The 16,653-nt window shown below is 36.3% G+C and overlaps 1 protein-coding gene across 2 annotated transcripts in view; it reads right to left on the reverse strand.

Moving 5' to 3' along the window:
- The window catches only part of Scfd2 (sec1 family domain containing 2), a 446,638-nt gene that overhangs the window by 144,920 nt on the left and 285,065 nt on the right, over positions 1-16,653 (reverse strand). The window contains exon 6 of one of the 2 annotated variants that reach the window (XM_023565858.2): positions 1,395-10,689. The exons of the other annotated variant lie outside the window; for it this stretch is intronic. Coding sequence (XP_023421626.2) covers positions 10,595-10,689 — 95 coding nt within the window. The 3' untranslated portion in view covers positions 1,395-10,594. Of the gene's footprint in view, positions 1-1,394; positions 10,690-16,653 lie in introns of those variants that run through there. 2 annotated transcript variants of the gene reach the window in all.

Genomic DNA, 16,653 nt, shown 5'->3' on the forward strand with positions numbered 1-16,653 from the left:
GCAGGGAACTAACTGTTACCCTAGTGATTGACAGAATTAATATTTATCCGCAAACAGATTCCCTGACTGCACTGTCAGTGAGAGGATCTATATTTACCTGAGCCAGTCTTGTCTACAACCAAAGAATTGTTTTTCTGGAGTGTTCTAAACATAAGAAATCTGTAAACTAATCTATCAGTCTACCTGGTTCTTCCCACCATTCCAGGCCTTGTGTGTCGACCTCCTTTGGACAGCCTGTTCAGCCCCACACATGCTGTCCTTTGAGACTCTAGGAGGCACTATCAGAAGCTTGTCACAGGAAAGAGCCGATCTAGCCCTCAAGACGGGCATACAGTGGTAAACCTGCCTGCGTGCTGGTTACCTGACAGGCAAGGGTGGCACGTTTGGAGAGGTCTTTCCCTGCCATAATCTCTCTAACTCCATCTATGCTTAGCAATTGTCACTCTGGCAATTCTTTAAATTCCTTATGTGAAAGTCAGGGGATGGGGTACAGGAGAGTACGAACAAGTGATATATGTTTATCCGCTCATTTAATTAAAAGTAAATAAATAAACTTTTGTGCTAATTCAGATTTCATTATTTTCTGTCAAGGATAGACTAGTGTTAGCAAGTAATGAAGTTTTCAGAAAAATGTATAAAAGACTTGTTTAAAGTCTTATCCATTAGAAATTAGACTAAAAACCTGTCATTGTTTTGTTATTACTGATTTTAAAAATTGGCCCACCTTGATAAAGTTGGGTTTTGGGTTAATTTGGTGGGAAACATCCTACAGTACTGCTGACCCATCTTGTGGATATATGTTATCTGTGCAGCACAGAGAGTGTGTCTCAGTCCTGCTATGATTCTCCTAACATAGTTCAGTGCTAGTCAACTCACTGAATACAAAAAATATAGATGACAGAAAAGGAGGAAGAGAGGAAATGAACGGAGAGTCAGGGAGGAAAGGAAAAAGCCTGGAAGAAAGAGAGTCCTTCCCAGGGTTTTAAGTTCTCTTTGGTGAAGTATTTTATGAGTTCAGCATAAAAGGGGAATTTCAACTGTCTGGTTTTTTTCAAGTTTGCTGAAATAATTTTTCCTTGATTCGTTCTACCACAGAGCTGATTCTGTTACTTTGATGAAATGTCCTTAGTACTTTGGAGGGTCAGGCATATTGGCAAACTGGAGAGGAAGGCCAGGCAGGAAGGTGGGCTACCTTCTGAACCTCTGACAAATGCATGTTATATGTTTTTATACCAAGCATTGAGATCCTTTTGGTAAAATGTAAAAAATGGAAATTTCGAACACTCTGTTTCAGTACAAGAAGAAAGAGAAGCTCTTCATAACAAAAAAAATTCTATTATTTTGGGCTTAAACAAATATTAAATGTGTTAGAGCTATAAAATTTCCTTCTGATCTGGTGTGTGTGTGTGTGTGTGTGTGTGTAAAAGAGAAAATCATTCTGAAATTTCACACCTTCTCTATTAGGAAGGATCTGGAAAAGTTTAACATCAAGCTTCATCTTTGGAAAAATTCTACCAAGTGTAGAATTTAAACCCAAGTGTGTACACATTGCTTTTCATTAACTTTGTTCTTCCATCCTGTCGAATCCTGATAAACAGTACATCCTATTCAGTTGTTACAAGAGGGAAGAAAGGAACCAGGCAATACATTTTGGAAAGCCACGAACTCAAATATTTTCTTTCATGTCCTTTTGAGACATCTTATGTGTAAACTCCACTTTGGAGACCTGTACTTAAACAGTTCATGTTGTTAATGACTTGAGTTTGTGTAAAATGTAGACACTTTGACTTCATTATTCCATAAACGAGAACATTATCTAAATGGTATTTGATAGTTTTATTATTTTGAATAAATTTGGAAGCAATATATTAGATGTTTTGTTTTGTTTTTGAGACAAGTTGGCCTTGAACTCATTATGTCAATGATGGCAAAGCTGTGGCATGTGTGCCTCAGCCAGCTGTTTTATATCATCGAAAGCTTTAAGAGGTTTGACATCACTGCACCATGTACAGGCTGTCTCTAACTTGCAGTGATCCTTCTGCCTCTGTCTTTTAAGGCATCTGCCGCCATACCCAGGTGTGTGCCACCATGCCCAACCTGGTAAATATTTGAAATTTGCAATGCTGGGATAGAATGAAGCCTTTAGAATTACAGCTACACATAATGTCTGACAATTGATCTTAATAAACATCCATATGCAGTTCAGTGAAGACAGGATATTCTTTTCAATGAGTGATGCTGACATTATTAGACATCTATAAGCTAAGAAAAAACAAAACAAAAAACTACATCTTAATATCTTGTGCCTCAGAATTTATGAAGATGAACTCTAAATGGACCATAAATAGGATGGAAGAACTAAAACTTCAAAACTTCTAGAAGAAACTAAGAGAAAATTTGAGGTAATGTAAAAGTTTCTTAGATATGACACAAAAGTCAGAAAGTATGTTAAAATGACACATTTAGTATCATTGAAATTTAAAACTTCTAATGAGTGAAATATAGAGTTGAGAGAACAAAATGACAAATACAGTCTGCAAAAAGCATATTTGCAATACGGTGTCTGTTACATAAATTGTATCTAAAACTATGATAAACTCTCAAATCTCAACAATAAGAAAATGACCCAGGCTGGATAGATAAGAGGAGCTCACTAATTGTCACTTGCAGGAGCAGCACTTTGGCCCCACTTCACCGACATGACCTTCAATTTTGAGGCCCTCTTGGGCACCTTAGCAGCATGAAGTCACTGCAGGACGTATAGGTGGGTTAAGGATTTGGGACATCTACAACTTCAGGTTCTACGTTCAGGTTTTCTTGCTGCAGCTAATACAAGCACTAGTGGACTTGGTGGTACCTAGAACAAATGTTTTTGATTCAATACTGGTTTGGTTTTGGCAAGACAGGAACTAGGACTAGGTCAGGCACTGATTTAAGAACTGGACTGGGATCTGCAGTATTTAATACACAGCAGCAGCAACAGCAGCTAGCTGTAGGTTAGAGTTGTATGTAGTTTTCAATAAAAAAGAAATAGATACTCAAAGCCAACAACAGCAATTGGTGGAATCATTTCATAAAGTTATGAGGAAAAACCAGACAAAGGTAAACAATATCAAAACATTGCCAAAAACAATAATCATTGCCAAAAGATCAAACAGAAGTTATCATTTATGCTGCTGAGCATTCTTCACATAGTGCCTCGAGAACAGTTCCAGCTTCACAACATGCCCATCTTGAACAAGTCCCCATATAACACAATGTAGCCAGCTGGTGTAACCCTTTCTATGAGCCAAACAACTTTTTCTCTGCACAGATAATACAATCTCCTGACAATGTTGATTCTATTATTTTGGTACAAGCCACGTGAATAACCCTGATTTTGGAAAGCTCCTTCCTATACCAATGGTATATTTCAAAGAACTTTTCTGAAGACTGAAGCCTCAGGACCAAATGACTAAACAACATCACACTAGATTAGATATCATATCTGAAAATATTAGTGAGCTACAAAAGAATCAACTAGTATTGTGGCCAAAATTGCAGACAGATCCTAATCAAACAAGAAATTAAAGGAAGGGTGGTTATGGCATCCAGGATTATGGAGGGCAGTCCTCTTGGCTCAGCTAGATACAATTCACTGTGAATTAAGTGCATCTACTCAGTTCAAGGGCAGACTAACTGAACTCATGTCCCTAGTCAGGATGCAGAGTCATTTGGAGCAGCCAAATCCGAAGAAAGATATTACAAGACACGGATCTTTTATCAGAAATCAAGCAGCAATTCAAACAATAGAAAGGTCTTAGTCACTTGATCAGCATCATAAAGGATGATCTATAAGATAAAAAAGCTAGTAGGAGAAGTATGTAATAAAATTCTTCACATCAGAAATGTGACAGTTAACAGTGTAAAATGCACCTTTCTACTGCATCAGGATTTCCCTAAAATGAAACTGCCCACGTGAAGAAAGAAAGAAAGAAAGAAAGAAAGAAAGAAAGAAAGAAAGAAAGAAAGAAAGAAAAAGGAAAAAAGAAAAAGAAAGAGAGAGAGAAAGAAAATGATCTTTTCTTAGCTTGGATTTTTTAGAAAGGTTATGAACAAATTACTGTTCACCAAATTTGAAATAAAATAGTCACTACACAGTTCTTAAAAAATAACCTTCATTCTCACAGAACCAAAGAAAACAATCCTAAAGTTCATGTGAAATTAGAAGAAAACTAGAATTACAAAAGCAATCCTGAAAAACAAGAGAAAGGCAAGAGGAATCACAATTTCAGACTTCATGTTATATTACAAAGCTATAGTGATAAAAAAAAAATAGCATGGTATTGGAAAAACAAAAATAAAAACAAGCAAATCCAGATATATGGATTAATGGAAAAGAACACAGGAGCCAGAAATGTCTCCAAGCAGTTACCTAGTCTTTAACAAAGGGGCCAAAATTTTATGCTGGAGGAAAGACAGCCTCTTTAACAAATAGTTCTGGGAAAATTGGCAATCCACATGCAGAGGATTAAATATAGAACCTATCTTTTACCACATGCTAAACTAAGATCAAAATGGATTGAAAATGTAAATTTCAATACACACACAATTTGCTGGAAGATAAAATAGGTAACTGTTGAGAAAACAGATATAAAGACTTTCTGAACATAATCTCAGTTGTACAAGAAATAACATCAACAATCAACAGATGTTGTCACACAGAGAATCAAAAAGATTCTGCACAGCAAAGGAAACAACCAAAAGAGAGAAGAGATAATTCAAATAGGAAAAAAAAAATCCAGCTGTTCCTTATACAGAAGACTAAGAATATATAAAGAACTCAAAAAAGTTAGACATGTAAAATAAGGGACCCAACCAAACAATGGTCAAGTGAAATAACAAACACTTCTCAGAAGAATTACAAATGGCCAATAAATGCATGAAAAAATGCTTGATCTTTAGAGAAATGCAAATTAAAACAACAGATTCCATCTTACTTTAGAAAGAAGAGATATCTTCAAGAAATTAGATAATAACAAACGTTTTTGAGGCTACAGGCTAACAAATATTTGGGGAGTACTTTTACATTGTTGGTGGGAAAATACACTTATACAACTATTATATAAATCATTATGGTGATTCCTCAGAAAAATAAACAAAAATTTCTATTTGACCCAGCTTTTCCCCTTCGCAGATTCCCAAAAGAGTTAAAGACATATTATCTGTCTTTATAGAGAATAACTCACAATAGTTAAATACTGGAAGCCGCCTATATGTCCATCAACAGTTAAATGTATAAAGAAAGTTTGGTATTCACACATAGTGGAATATCACTCTGCCACACAAAAGGATAAACCTGGAGTCATTTGTAGGAAAATGGATGCACCTTGAGGTCATAATATAAACAAAAGACAAAAGATAAGAAGAAAGAGAGAAAGACAGAGGGAATAGGCAGGGAGGTTAGGAAAAAATGCAGCTCTGAGGGAAGGGAAGAAGAAGGGACATACAAGAATTAAGATGCATTGTGTACACGTCCCAGCTCTTCACAGGGAATGTAATCACAATGTACTGTGAACATACAGTAATAAAAATAATTTAAAAACTTTCCAAAGGTTTACATCTAAAAACTGTATTTACTTTTTTAAAAGCATATAATTAACAAAATGCACATACTATTGCATATTTTTACAACAGCATTTTCTTAAATGAGTATTCTGCGTTCTATAGCAAGTAAGAAAGAAATATGACTATTTTGCAGATAGTAAACTGTATAATTATTTAGCAGTTGGGACTTGTACTTCAGAGTGTAAATATACACTAGTGTTTTAGGTTTGTGAATTCATCTATAAGAAAAGAAAACACAAAGGTATTTAATAATTAATGTGGTTTTCTTTTTGTTCTGTAAAGATTTTAAAAACTTTTTTGTCTTTTTATTGTTTTGAAATTTACAGGACAAACCTAAACAATTAGGATATAACAGAATTACTGTTTTTTGCAAACTTCTTGTTTTTTCATCTTCTCAAAAAGATGGCAACTTTAAATAAATTCTTACTTAAAAACTCAATGGGAAAATGATTAAAAAAATTTGAACAGATGCTTTATCGAAGAAGATGCACAAATGGCAGGTCCATGAAGTGGTAGGAAACATCATTAGACCACCGGGAAAAGCACAATCAGAACCGCGGCGAGACGTTATCATCCACCTATCAGAATGGTTCCCCAAAGGAAGAGTGCCGGGAAGAGCTGGAGAACTGCTACCCACATACACTGCTGGTGGGAATGTAAAGTGATATAAACGCTTTGGCAAAAATATGGCTTTTTACAAAGTCAAACATATGACCCAGTAATCCCAACACTGGGCATTTATAAAAATGAAATTAAAACATATCCACACAAAACCATATACATAAATATTTATAATGGATTTACTCATTATCTCAAAAACTAGAAACAACCTAGATAAATGAGCTGGTGTCTCCACAAAATGGAAAATTGCTGGGCGATATAAGTAAGTTACTCCTAACTTACAGAACATTGGTGGATCTTAAATACATCATTTGAAATGGAAGAATCCACATTCAAAAGACCATCTGCTGCATGAAAAGGAATTTCTTATGATGTTTGGGCAAAAGTAAGATTATAATAACAGAAAACAGAATAGTGATTGTCCAGGGCTTCTGGTGAGAGAAAAAGGGTGACTTACAGGGACAGTAAGGGGAAACTTTTGGGGTGATGGGACAATTCTGTTTCTGAACTGTGGTGGTTACATGACTGTTCAAAACTCAGAGACGTTTTACACCAAAAAAATGAAGTTTAGAATATCTAAACTAAAAAATGAATAAATGATATTTTATATAAAGTCTACCAACATAAGAATATGCAAAAGTTATAAGGAAAAGGAATTAAATTTTCCTGTCAGAAAAAGAGTAAGGTGGTTTTGCATATAATTCCAAAAACAAGATGTTTAAGAGAAAAACAAGTTGTAGAAGTTTAGGCATAAGTGATTCTTAAGAAATATATATACATGTATATTATTAACTACCTAGGAAAAATATAGAGAAATATTCTCCCCAAATAGATATTTTTCTAAGAAGTTGGATAACTGTCATTTTCTCTGAGTTACATACTATAAAATGTATATTTTAAAAGTAGTTTTGCATAATACAGAATTCTATAGACACAGCACCTGTCTAAAACTGAAGATATGCATATATTTCCTAATAAAAGCACAGAATTTAGCTGGCTCCATGCCGGACACTTAAAAATAGGTCTGAGCAATAACTTGAAATGGAAGCTTGATTATGAGTTGAGAGTTAGGTTTGTCAGTAGCCTGGCACGTCCCCTTGAGCTAGCATCTGTATATCATTTACCAAACTCAACCCAGTAGTACATTATAGAAGCATTTGAGTTGCCAGTCAGCAACTGCCTGTGGAGGTTAAAAGCTTCATGAAACCAATGAATATTGAAAACCAACATGAGACATCAGATAAGAACAAGTGCATGTAAAAGCACAGCTTTTCACAGTCTGAGGGTTTTACATCTCTAGATACTTACATTTAATACTACATATATCCATTACAGGACAAAGAACTCATTCTGGTCAAGTAAGTCCAAGGAAAAAGACTCACAACGAATATAACATCGATGCATCAGTGAACATAATGTCATAGTTCAACCAAGCCCTGGGAAATTTGTATCTTGGATGTTTGCTTTATTGTAAGCCAAAATGTGGAAGTTTTTATTAAGGTTGCATTAAGTGAAAAATAAATGGTGGTGCTATGCACCTTTGAACGAGTGTTGGCCAATGTTAGGCTGTAAATGTATTATTTTTTGAAAATTAATTGGAAACACAAATTGACTCTAGCAGAGCCACATGGTTCCCAGAATTTTCCTTAACAAGAACAGCATGTTGAAGAGCTACTTCTGAAAAGAAAAATGAATAGAAAAAGCCACATTTTCTGATTTACTAAGCTATTTGTTGGCATTCACTGGGATCTGGTAAAAGAACTCCACCTCCCTGCAGCTGGCAAAGGAATCTGGGGAGAGTTCCACAGATCAGGGAGTCTCCCCAAGTGAAATCACCTTTGCTTGGGCCAGCCTCAACTGTGAAGGTGACTGAATTTTCTTGGATACAATTCTGCAGATTGATAACTGGCTTCTTGTATCTTTCCTTATAGATGTTAACATGTTCACAGAAGAGCTTGTTTTACATGGCTGTCATTGTAAGACAATCTGGTTATGATGAAAAAAGACTTTTAAGGAGAGCTTTATGGAGCAATCATACCTTCTGTCTGAAGCTGCTGAGTCTTGTCCATTGTACAATAGGACAAAGAGAAAGAACACAAAAAAGAAAAAGAAAGATATATATAGTATATTAGGTCACATAGTATTTTAATACTGACAAAAACCCTCCTACAGATTCTCAAGATGAAAGTTCAGTTAGAATTTGACTTTTTCTCTAACCACACACCAATCTCATACTTTGGGGTCCGTTCAAACCAAATTTTAATTTTGTACAATGCAACAGAAATCAGTTTGAAAGTCTATAATGTTTCATCATAAAAGCTTTTTAGCATGTAAAATGAAATGTATGTCACTGTGTTTGACACAAAAAAATACTTTGCCTTTCTCTAATTATATTGGCTGAAAATTTCTTTAAGATCCTATAAAATGTGCAGTGACAATCACTAGATTCCTATCTTTTCTGCAAACTTGAACTCAGAGTTCTTACTCATTGCCTTTGATCAGGTTCAGGAATTTCCAGTTTTGCTGTAAATTATACTTTCTTAATGGTTTAAATCTTCCTGATGGATTTTATAAGTGATCATTGTCAAGAGTAAAAACAATAAAATTTTTAAAAATGGAAGTTAAGAGATTTTAAACTTTTTGATACACAATCTTTTGTGAATGGGATAAAAAATCTTGCTGACCTTGAATAATCATTTAGGTTTGGGTGTTTACTTATTTCCCTTATTTGGTGAAGGGGAAAGAAAGAAAAAAGCAAGAAAGAAAACCACAGGGATTACTCAGTCTATAAATCTGCTACAAGACATATGCTGTGAGTATTTTCATAAAGACTTTTATTATGTGGTCCATAAGCAGCATATCCATGCCAGATGGGTAGACTGGAATATAAAACATCTTTCAGAAGAAGCTATTATTGGGTCAATACTATGCTAATTAAAAGGGCTCATACAACCATCTGTGGGATCCCCAATGGCAGAGGATTATTTCTAGAATCCTAGTGCTGCTGCATCCTACATTAGGTATGCTTAATACATTCTCATAAATAGTGCTGCTAACAAAGGGATTGGGTAACCTAGTGGGCTCATAAATGTTTCTAACAGTAGATAACGGATTTGTAACCACTGCATGTGACTTAGTTTACTTAGACTTTTGATAGTACAGCTGCTTCAGCAATAGTTCTATGCAGAACATACCAACCCCACATTACATGCATCTACTTACTACTGTCTGTGCACACAGCAGCATCTAAACCAGGAGATGAGATGTCTGATAAAGTAACTAAATGGGCAACTTGCGTATCTGAGTCTCTACATTTTGGGAAGCCCAAGAATTTAGTTTTGCAAAAGTAAGCATTGGCCAAGCATTAACAGTTACAAAAGAAAAGGAGCCATGTAGTCTCTGCTTTTGAAAGTAGGAGTTCAATTTATACCTGTGGTTTATAATTGGTTTAATGTAGTCTTTTCAAAAATCCATAAATTATTGCTTCAAAAACTGTGCTTCACTGTTTTAGTGGTAATACAACTACTTGTAACTACTGGTGCAAAAATACTTATTCTTGTCAACCATCCATAGCATAGCCCTATTTCTCAGGGCTCACCCAGCTCTTCATTTTTATTATCTGTTGCTTCCAGGGGTTCTTTTATTTTTATATTTGTCCTCTTTTCAGGAAAATAGCACGGTACATAAATGTTCCACCTTGTTAATACAAGCTGAGGGACAAATAGGCCCTGTCAAAAAGATAAACATGTCGCAAATATACTTAAGTACCAAGAGCTGGTCTCATAGGTCTAATTAAAGCACAGACATGCTTCCTCCAAGTAGCACTTCTCATGGGTCCTCTGATGTGGCTTGCAAAGCTCGACTTGGTAAAAATGCCAAATCTGGAAGTACATAAAGCCTTTGCAGCGGTCTCAAAAATCTGATATCACAGACATTTATTTCCATGTGATAGTTTAAGTTTTCTTCAAAAACTCAAAATCTCTGACAACACTAGGCCCTTGTTCCCACAGAGACACAACCCGCTAGCGCTGAGTGAGGATGCCCGTCCTGGGTATGACTCAACCTGGTTCAACAGAGCATATCTTTTGCCTTTCTCAGTCCCATAGAAAGAGAAGTAACATACTGAATTTTCTGGAAATTGTAACTTTAAGAAAGGTTTAAATGACTCAATAAACCAATAAAATAATGGGTCCCCCAAAACATATACAGAAAATCTTTGGTATCTGACAAAATGCTATCTGAAAAAACTTCTACATATTAGAATAGTTTCCTCTGTATTTTTCCCAGCTGAATGTTATCATTTTATCCTATGTGCCTGCATTTAGGCAAGTGTTAAGCAGTGACACGATGGAGCCTCAGGATCACTCTACTTTTCAAGCAGCTCTTTGGTTTCTTCTTCTGTCTCTGTGGTTGCCATCCCAAAGCTCCCCCAGGTGGTCTTGGAGCAAGGCTGGGTACAACCTTTAAAAGTTGATTTATCGTTAGGACACAGAAACTGGATAGCACATATACTTTTTAAGTGAGAACAATAATGGGGCCACAGGGACTATTTCTTTTCTTTCCTTTTGTTTTTGGTACCAGGGACTGAACTCACAACCAAGGAAGGTGCTTATGCTGCTGAGCTAAATCCCTGGCCCATCACAGGGAGTATTTCTAAAAATAACCATCACTTTGCTGTTCTAGCCCATGGCAGTGAGTTTGACTATTGACACAACACAATTCTATTGTACATTAATAAAGTGGCTTCTGATTAAACAATAAAATGGCTTCAAAACGTGCTAAAGGCAACAGCACATAAGACAGAGCTAGGAACGGCATCGCTGAGAATCAGATGCCGCCCCATCAGTGAAGAGGGAAGTAAAAGTGATGGCATGAAGCCAAAGGAGGCAGCCCACAGATGGCAGCAAAATTAAAGTGTCATGATTAGGCTGCAACTCTTAGGTGGCTGTCAGCTCACAAATATAAATGAATTAGGGAGACAACATACAAGGAACAGCACTGAGAGAAGAAATAAGTCACATACATCCCCAAATGATTGTCAGTCATGTAGCTATGAAATTTCATGCATTTGTAAATAAAAATTAATTAAACTGAATACAAAGTTAAAATTACAATTATTTGGAACAAAATTTCTAGATAATTATAACAAAACATGAAGGTTAGAGAAGGAGAAAGACGTTAAGGTGTACTACAGGTCTCTCTGTACTGAGTACAAAGCACAAGTGGCAAACAGTATTATTCTTAATGCTGTTCCACTTTCGCATGCACACATACACACACATGCAAGGTCTTGTTAGCATACACACTAGGTTTGAGGGGAACATCTCTGTACTGTACTATTTAAAAATGTTTAAAAAACATGAACTTCTTTTAAAAATAGTTTTTCAATAAAAACTTTTTAAAATGTTAACAAAGGCCCAAAAACGCACTGGCAAAATGTGGAATTTCTCTTATTTTTCTACACTGATATGCTGATTGTATGTTTCTGCACTGGTAAGTAAAGCATCACAATTAACGTTAGACATGGTGGCAGCCCTGAGGTCACTGCTGCAGCCGCTTTAAGGAAGAACTTACCTGCGAGCCAGTCTCTAAGGAGTGTAACTAGGGGACAGCCTCTAGCAGTCACCTCAGCGTCACTGGCATCCTTGAGCTTCAGAGCCCAGGCCTTAGTCCTCCTTAGGGAAAAGGGAGGTGCCAGCCAATGACTGAAGTTCTGGCCATCTCTTCCTGAGTGTCTTCTAGTAGGCGATCTTCTCCCCTCAGTCCCTCTGGGCTGGCTGGCGCAGGCCCTGGTCAGGCCTGAACTGCGTAGGAGGGACTGCTCCCCTCTCCCTCTCCAATCCTATTTTTCCCTCTGTGCTTTTACCACTGCTGTCTGGTGGACAGCACAGCTGAGGCTCTCTCTGCTCCCTTCTTCCCCTTTCCCCTTTAACCTTCCAAATCATTTTCAGCTCTGTCCTAGCACCTGCCTGGAGGAACCAAGCAACAAGATGCCCCTCTGGGGTTCACATGCTCCACAGGCACTCTTAGTCTTCTTCCTTTCTGGGAATTCCTTTCTCTAGTTTCACCCTGAAATCCTTTCCCAGGCCTTTTTTTAAAAAAGCATGTGACTGCCCTGACATTACTGGCCGTGTAGAAAGCAGACACATAATCCAAGCTGTCCCGATCTTTATTGTAACCTATAATAAATTCTCCCCACCCACTCATTATGTTGTATATACTAGCTCAAGTAGGTTTCTATTCTTGTAACAACATTTCCTAATGATTACATTTAATGATCAAAATCTTGCACATCTAGTATTTTTATGTACTGTATTCTATTTGATGAAGTCTCCTGATGACAAGCTGAAAAGAAAGTATTTATAAAAAACACCATTTCTGAGTAATTTTCATCATTAAAAAAGTCAAGTTTGTACCTCTAAAAAATCTGACCCCAACAAATGGGGGGGTGTAAGGTTTGGGATTAAGCACTGATTTTGGATCTGAAGTTTCAAATTCCAGATTTGCCACTAAATGGTCATGTGACACTGGGTAAGACTTTTACTTTCCTAGAGTTGGTGATATATTAAAATATGAAGAGCAAGAGTTGGTGATATTTTAAAATATGAGGATTTTGACGAAAATTTATTTCTGTGTACCCAATCCATATTTTCTGAATTGAATTAATTAGTAAGTAATTAAATGCTTTAAGGATATTTTTGAGGTTTTAGAAAAAAGTAAAGGAAAATATTTTATCTTTGGCACAAAAGGAAATACCCTTAATTTTTCTGTCTTGCTTAAATTTTCTGGTGCTTTCTGAGATTTTTTTCCCTCTCCAGCCCAGGCCTTAATCATACTTCCTCTTTGTAGCACCCTAATTCTTGTTACAACTTTCTCGTGATCACAAGCTCCTTCTCCTCTCCTCCTGGCCTAAAAGTACACAATGATTTTTGTCTATGTTCATCTTCCCACTATAACATAGGTCCACTAAGCCACTGACATGTGTCTGCTTTGTTCACTGCCTTGTATTCAGTGCATAGAATAACACTCTGTACTTAGTAGGTACTTCATAAATATTTGTTGATTGAATAAATGTGCACTTTATGTAAATATTTACACTAAATATTCACTGTAAATCTGAGCGTTTGCTATTTAGGCTACAGATGTAAATGTGAAGATTCTAAGTGTCTCTAAGGAGTGTCAGGAGAGGGAAGTGAGGCAATGAAGCAAACACCTGAGCAGGTGAGTGAAGGTGCATTCTTTCACCTACTAAGTTCCTTGGATCTTGCTCTTGGCCGGATTAAAGGGATTAAAGGCAAAAACAACTACCACCTTCATCACTCTTACAACGAAGCAGAGAGATAGGCAGTGCGAATGCCTCAAGGGAGGAGCAGTCCTGCTGGCTTGAGGACTTACACAGGCTTTTGCAGCTAAAGTAAAAAAAGTAGGAACGAAGTCTCAGAGTTTACATATCACCCCACTTGACACCCCCCACTGCAAGACTTTGGCTTTACCTTGAGTGAGGAAGACAGCTACTGAAGAGTTTTACAAGTAAAGGAATGACATGATCTGACATATGTTTTGAAAAGACAATTTTGGCTGCTAGCATAAGAAAAGACTGTAGGAGAGAAAAAGCAGGAGCGGGGAGACCAGTTTGGAGCTAATATAATTACAACTGTTGGGCAGATGTTCTTAATTATGCCTCTTACATATTCCACAGTCATGCCAAAGCTCTTTAGCCAAAATCGAGTCCACTATGCTCTTCTCAGATTTGTTTTTCATCTATTCATTCTATTTTCAAAAACAGGACCATCTAACTAACTGTCAAACCAGAATCCTTCTTTTACAGCTGATACCATATTCCTCCGACACTGCCCTTTAAGTGATCCCCTCCTCTTCATCCATCGCAATGGCTCTCATTGTCATTGGCTTGAGCATCACAGTATCTTCCTTACATTACCCATCAGAACATAAGTCTCTCAAGACTTAATGGGCCCCATTAGTCTCCAGCTTTTATGACTTCCTACTGCTTCAAGAATAAAATCTCTCCCATTTTGCCAGGATATGCAAGGCCCTTCGGCCATAGCTGTTGCCTGACCATTCAGATTTGACACTCACTACCTGCCCTCATGTAGCCTATGTTCTGCTTTAACAGAGAAGTTAATGTTAAAAATACCCTTATTACCAAAGCTGTGGTGTAACAGGGCTTGGATTTCATTCCTTCTCTACTTCTACCCTGCCCATCTTTTTTTAACTTTAGAAAGCTCTCTTGCTGATTCTGATGCAGCCAGGATTAAAATCAAAATATACTGCAATTCTAGCTCTGCCTTTCCACAGTCAGCCCATTAGTGAGAACCACTGCCAAGGTTTTTTGTTCGTTTTGTTTTCTGTTTTTTCTTTCTTTTAGCCAGCATGAGTTCTTTTTAACTATTTCTTCACCCCAAATCCTCCTTCACTGCCTCTAGAAAAAGCTGTCTTGAGTCTGAAGTGAGCTGTGGGAACTTATAGCTAGTTAACACAGAACTATTTTACCACAAGCAGTGTTATAATCACTAAAAATTCAGCAAATAAACTTGCTATCTGCATGAAGTGACAAAAGCAGGAGTATAACTATGCTGCTTCTGGTGATAATGTGGCACCCTAACAAAAATACAGCAAAAAAGTGACCCTTGCAAATACTTAAGCTATAAGAAGAAGAATTCAAGTACATTTACAGCGTTTTACTTTTTCCTTTGTACTGTTTTATGAATACTGTTGCTGACTGAGTGCACTCTACTGGATGGAATTCATTAGCTTGTTTTATAGTGTGGTCTTTAGTTATTTGTTTTCAATGAAATGTAGTTCTGGCATTTGCTTTTCTAATCCCATAGGGCAATTGTAGGGGGGATGCTTCATTTATCAATACAATTTGTATCTTGTTGCCTAGTGTGTGTTATTAGGCTATAGCCGATACACTTCTTAATAGATAGGTAATTGATCTTTAAAAGTGTGTCAGAGTTTGTAACACATTGTTATATATCCAAACTTATGACTTTACATACTATACAACTAAATTATGTATATACAAATATCTTTTCTTACTACATATAATGACATATATAAACATTTTATTTTCTCAAACATTTTCTTTACTAAATTAGATTGTTTCTTATATATTTACATATCTTATATTCTGTAAAATGAGGCACTTATGTACACACAATAAAAAATATATATATATATAGACACACAGACAATATTCAAACTGCTTATTGGATGGGTTGATGAATTAGTCTACCAATTATTTACATACTTTGGAAAATCAAAAATAGCCTATGACTATCTAATTTACAACTTAGAAAGAATTTTAAATGTCCTAAAATGTTTTTCATAATTCTGTAATAATTGTCTAATTTCTTAAAATACAGAGGTTTATGAACTATCCATGGGATTAAAATACTCATCGCTTCATAGAGGTAGAATATGTTTTGGAGATCATTCAGATGACCGTTCCATTTTAAAGAGGAGAAAATACAAATCAGAGAAATCGTGGACTTGCACAAAGTTAATACAGCAGCTAGGGGCAGATAGGGGGCTGGAACCCAACTCTCTATATTTTCAGATCTGTTTTAATTTCTTTTCCACTGTGAGGTTGAAAAATACATATTTAAAAATATTTTCAGAACAGATCTGCAGTATTTATAATGACAATCAGCAGTGGCACACATTATTCTTTTTTTGTGTGTTGGGGTACTGGGAATTGAACTCAGGACCTTGCATTTGCCAGGTAGGCACTGCACTGCTGAACTATATCCCCAGTCCTTAATCTTAAAAGTATATTCCTTTTAGAATAACACAAATTTTTTGGTGATACTCAAAAGAATCACAAAATAAAAACAAGCTCTGTAAAATAATGTTTCCAAAATAACTAGAAAATTTTGGTTTTAATGGGAACTGATAGTCCCACTTTAGCAGTGCTGTGTTATTAAAATGGTACATAGCAATTGTTTCCTAAGTTTTGATTTCTTTTAATATATTATTCAATAAATATTGAATGACTACTACATTTCAAGAATTGCCTACAACATGGCAATAGAAGATTTTTTTTAAAAGGCAAATTTCCCACTCCGTTGCTGTTCTCCAACCCCCCAGTTCTCTTCCAGGAGGTTTTTCATAGTTTGTTTCTTCTTGCTCCTTGACTATTGCCCATGTCCTCCGTCACATGTACACATCCACAACTCATGGAGGCATACATATGCACACACCGCTACCACAGCCCTGGCATGTTATTACGTCTTTTTTTAATTTTGAAATTTAGAATCACTAAAACTTTTTGCCATTTTTGGCTTTCTCTAACTTCCACTTAGGTTGTTTCTATGCAAAGAAGCCAAGAAAGACATAATAATGCCTTCCTCAGAACCCTGAAACTTGCTTTGTTATTTTGTTTTCCTTGGAGCAATGAGGTTG

The sequence above is a fragment of the Cavia porcellus genome, unplaced genomic scaffold (assembly GCF_034190915.1).
Source record: "Cavia porcellus strain 051 isolate PalLab524CR breed Dunkin Hartley unplaced genomic scaffold, mCavPor4.1 scaffold_30, whole genome shotgun sequence".
Taxonomy (NCBI): domain Eukaryota; kingdom Metazoa; phylum Chordata; class Mammalia; order Rodentia; family Caviidae; genus Cavia; species Cavia porcellus.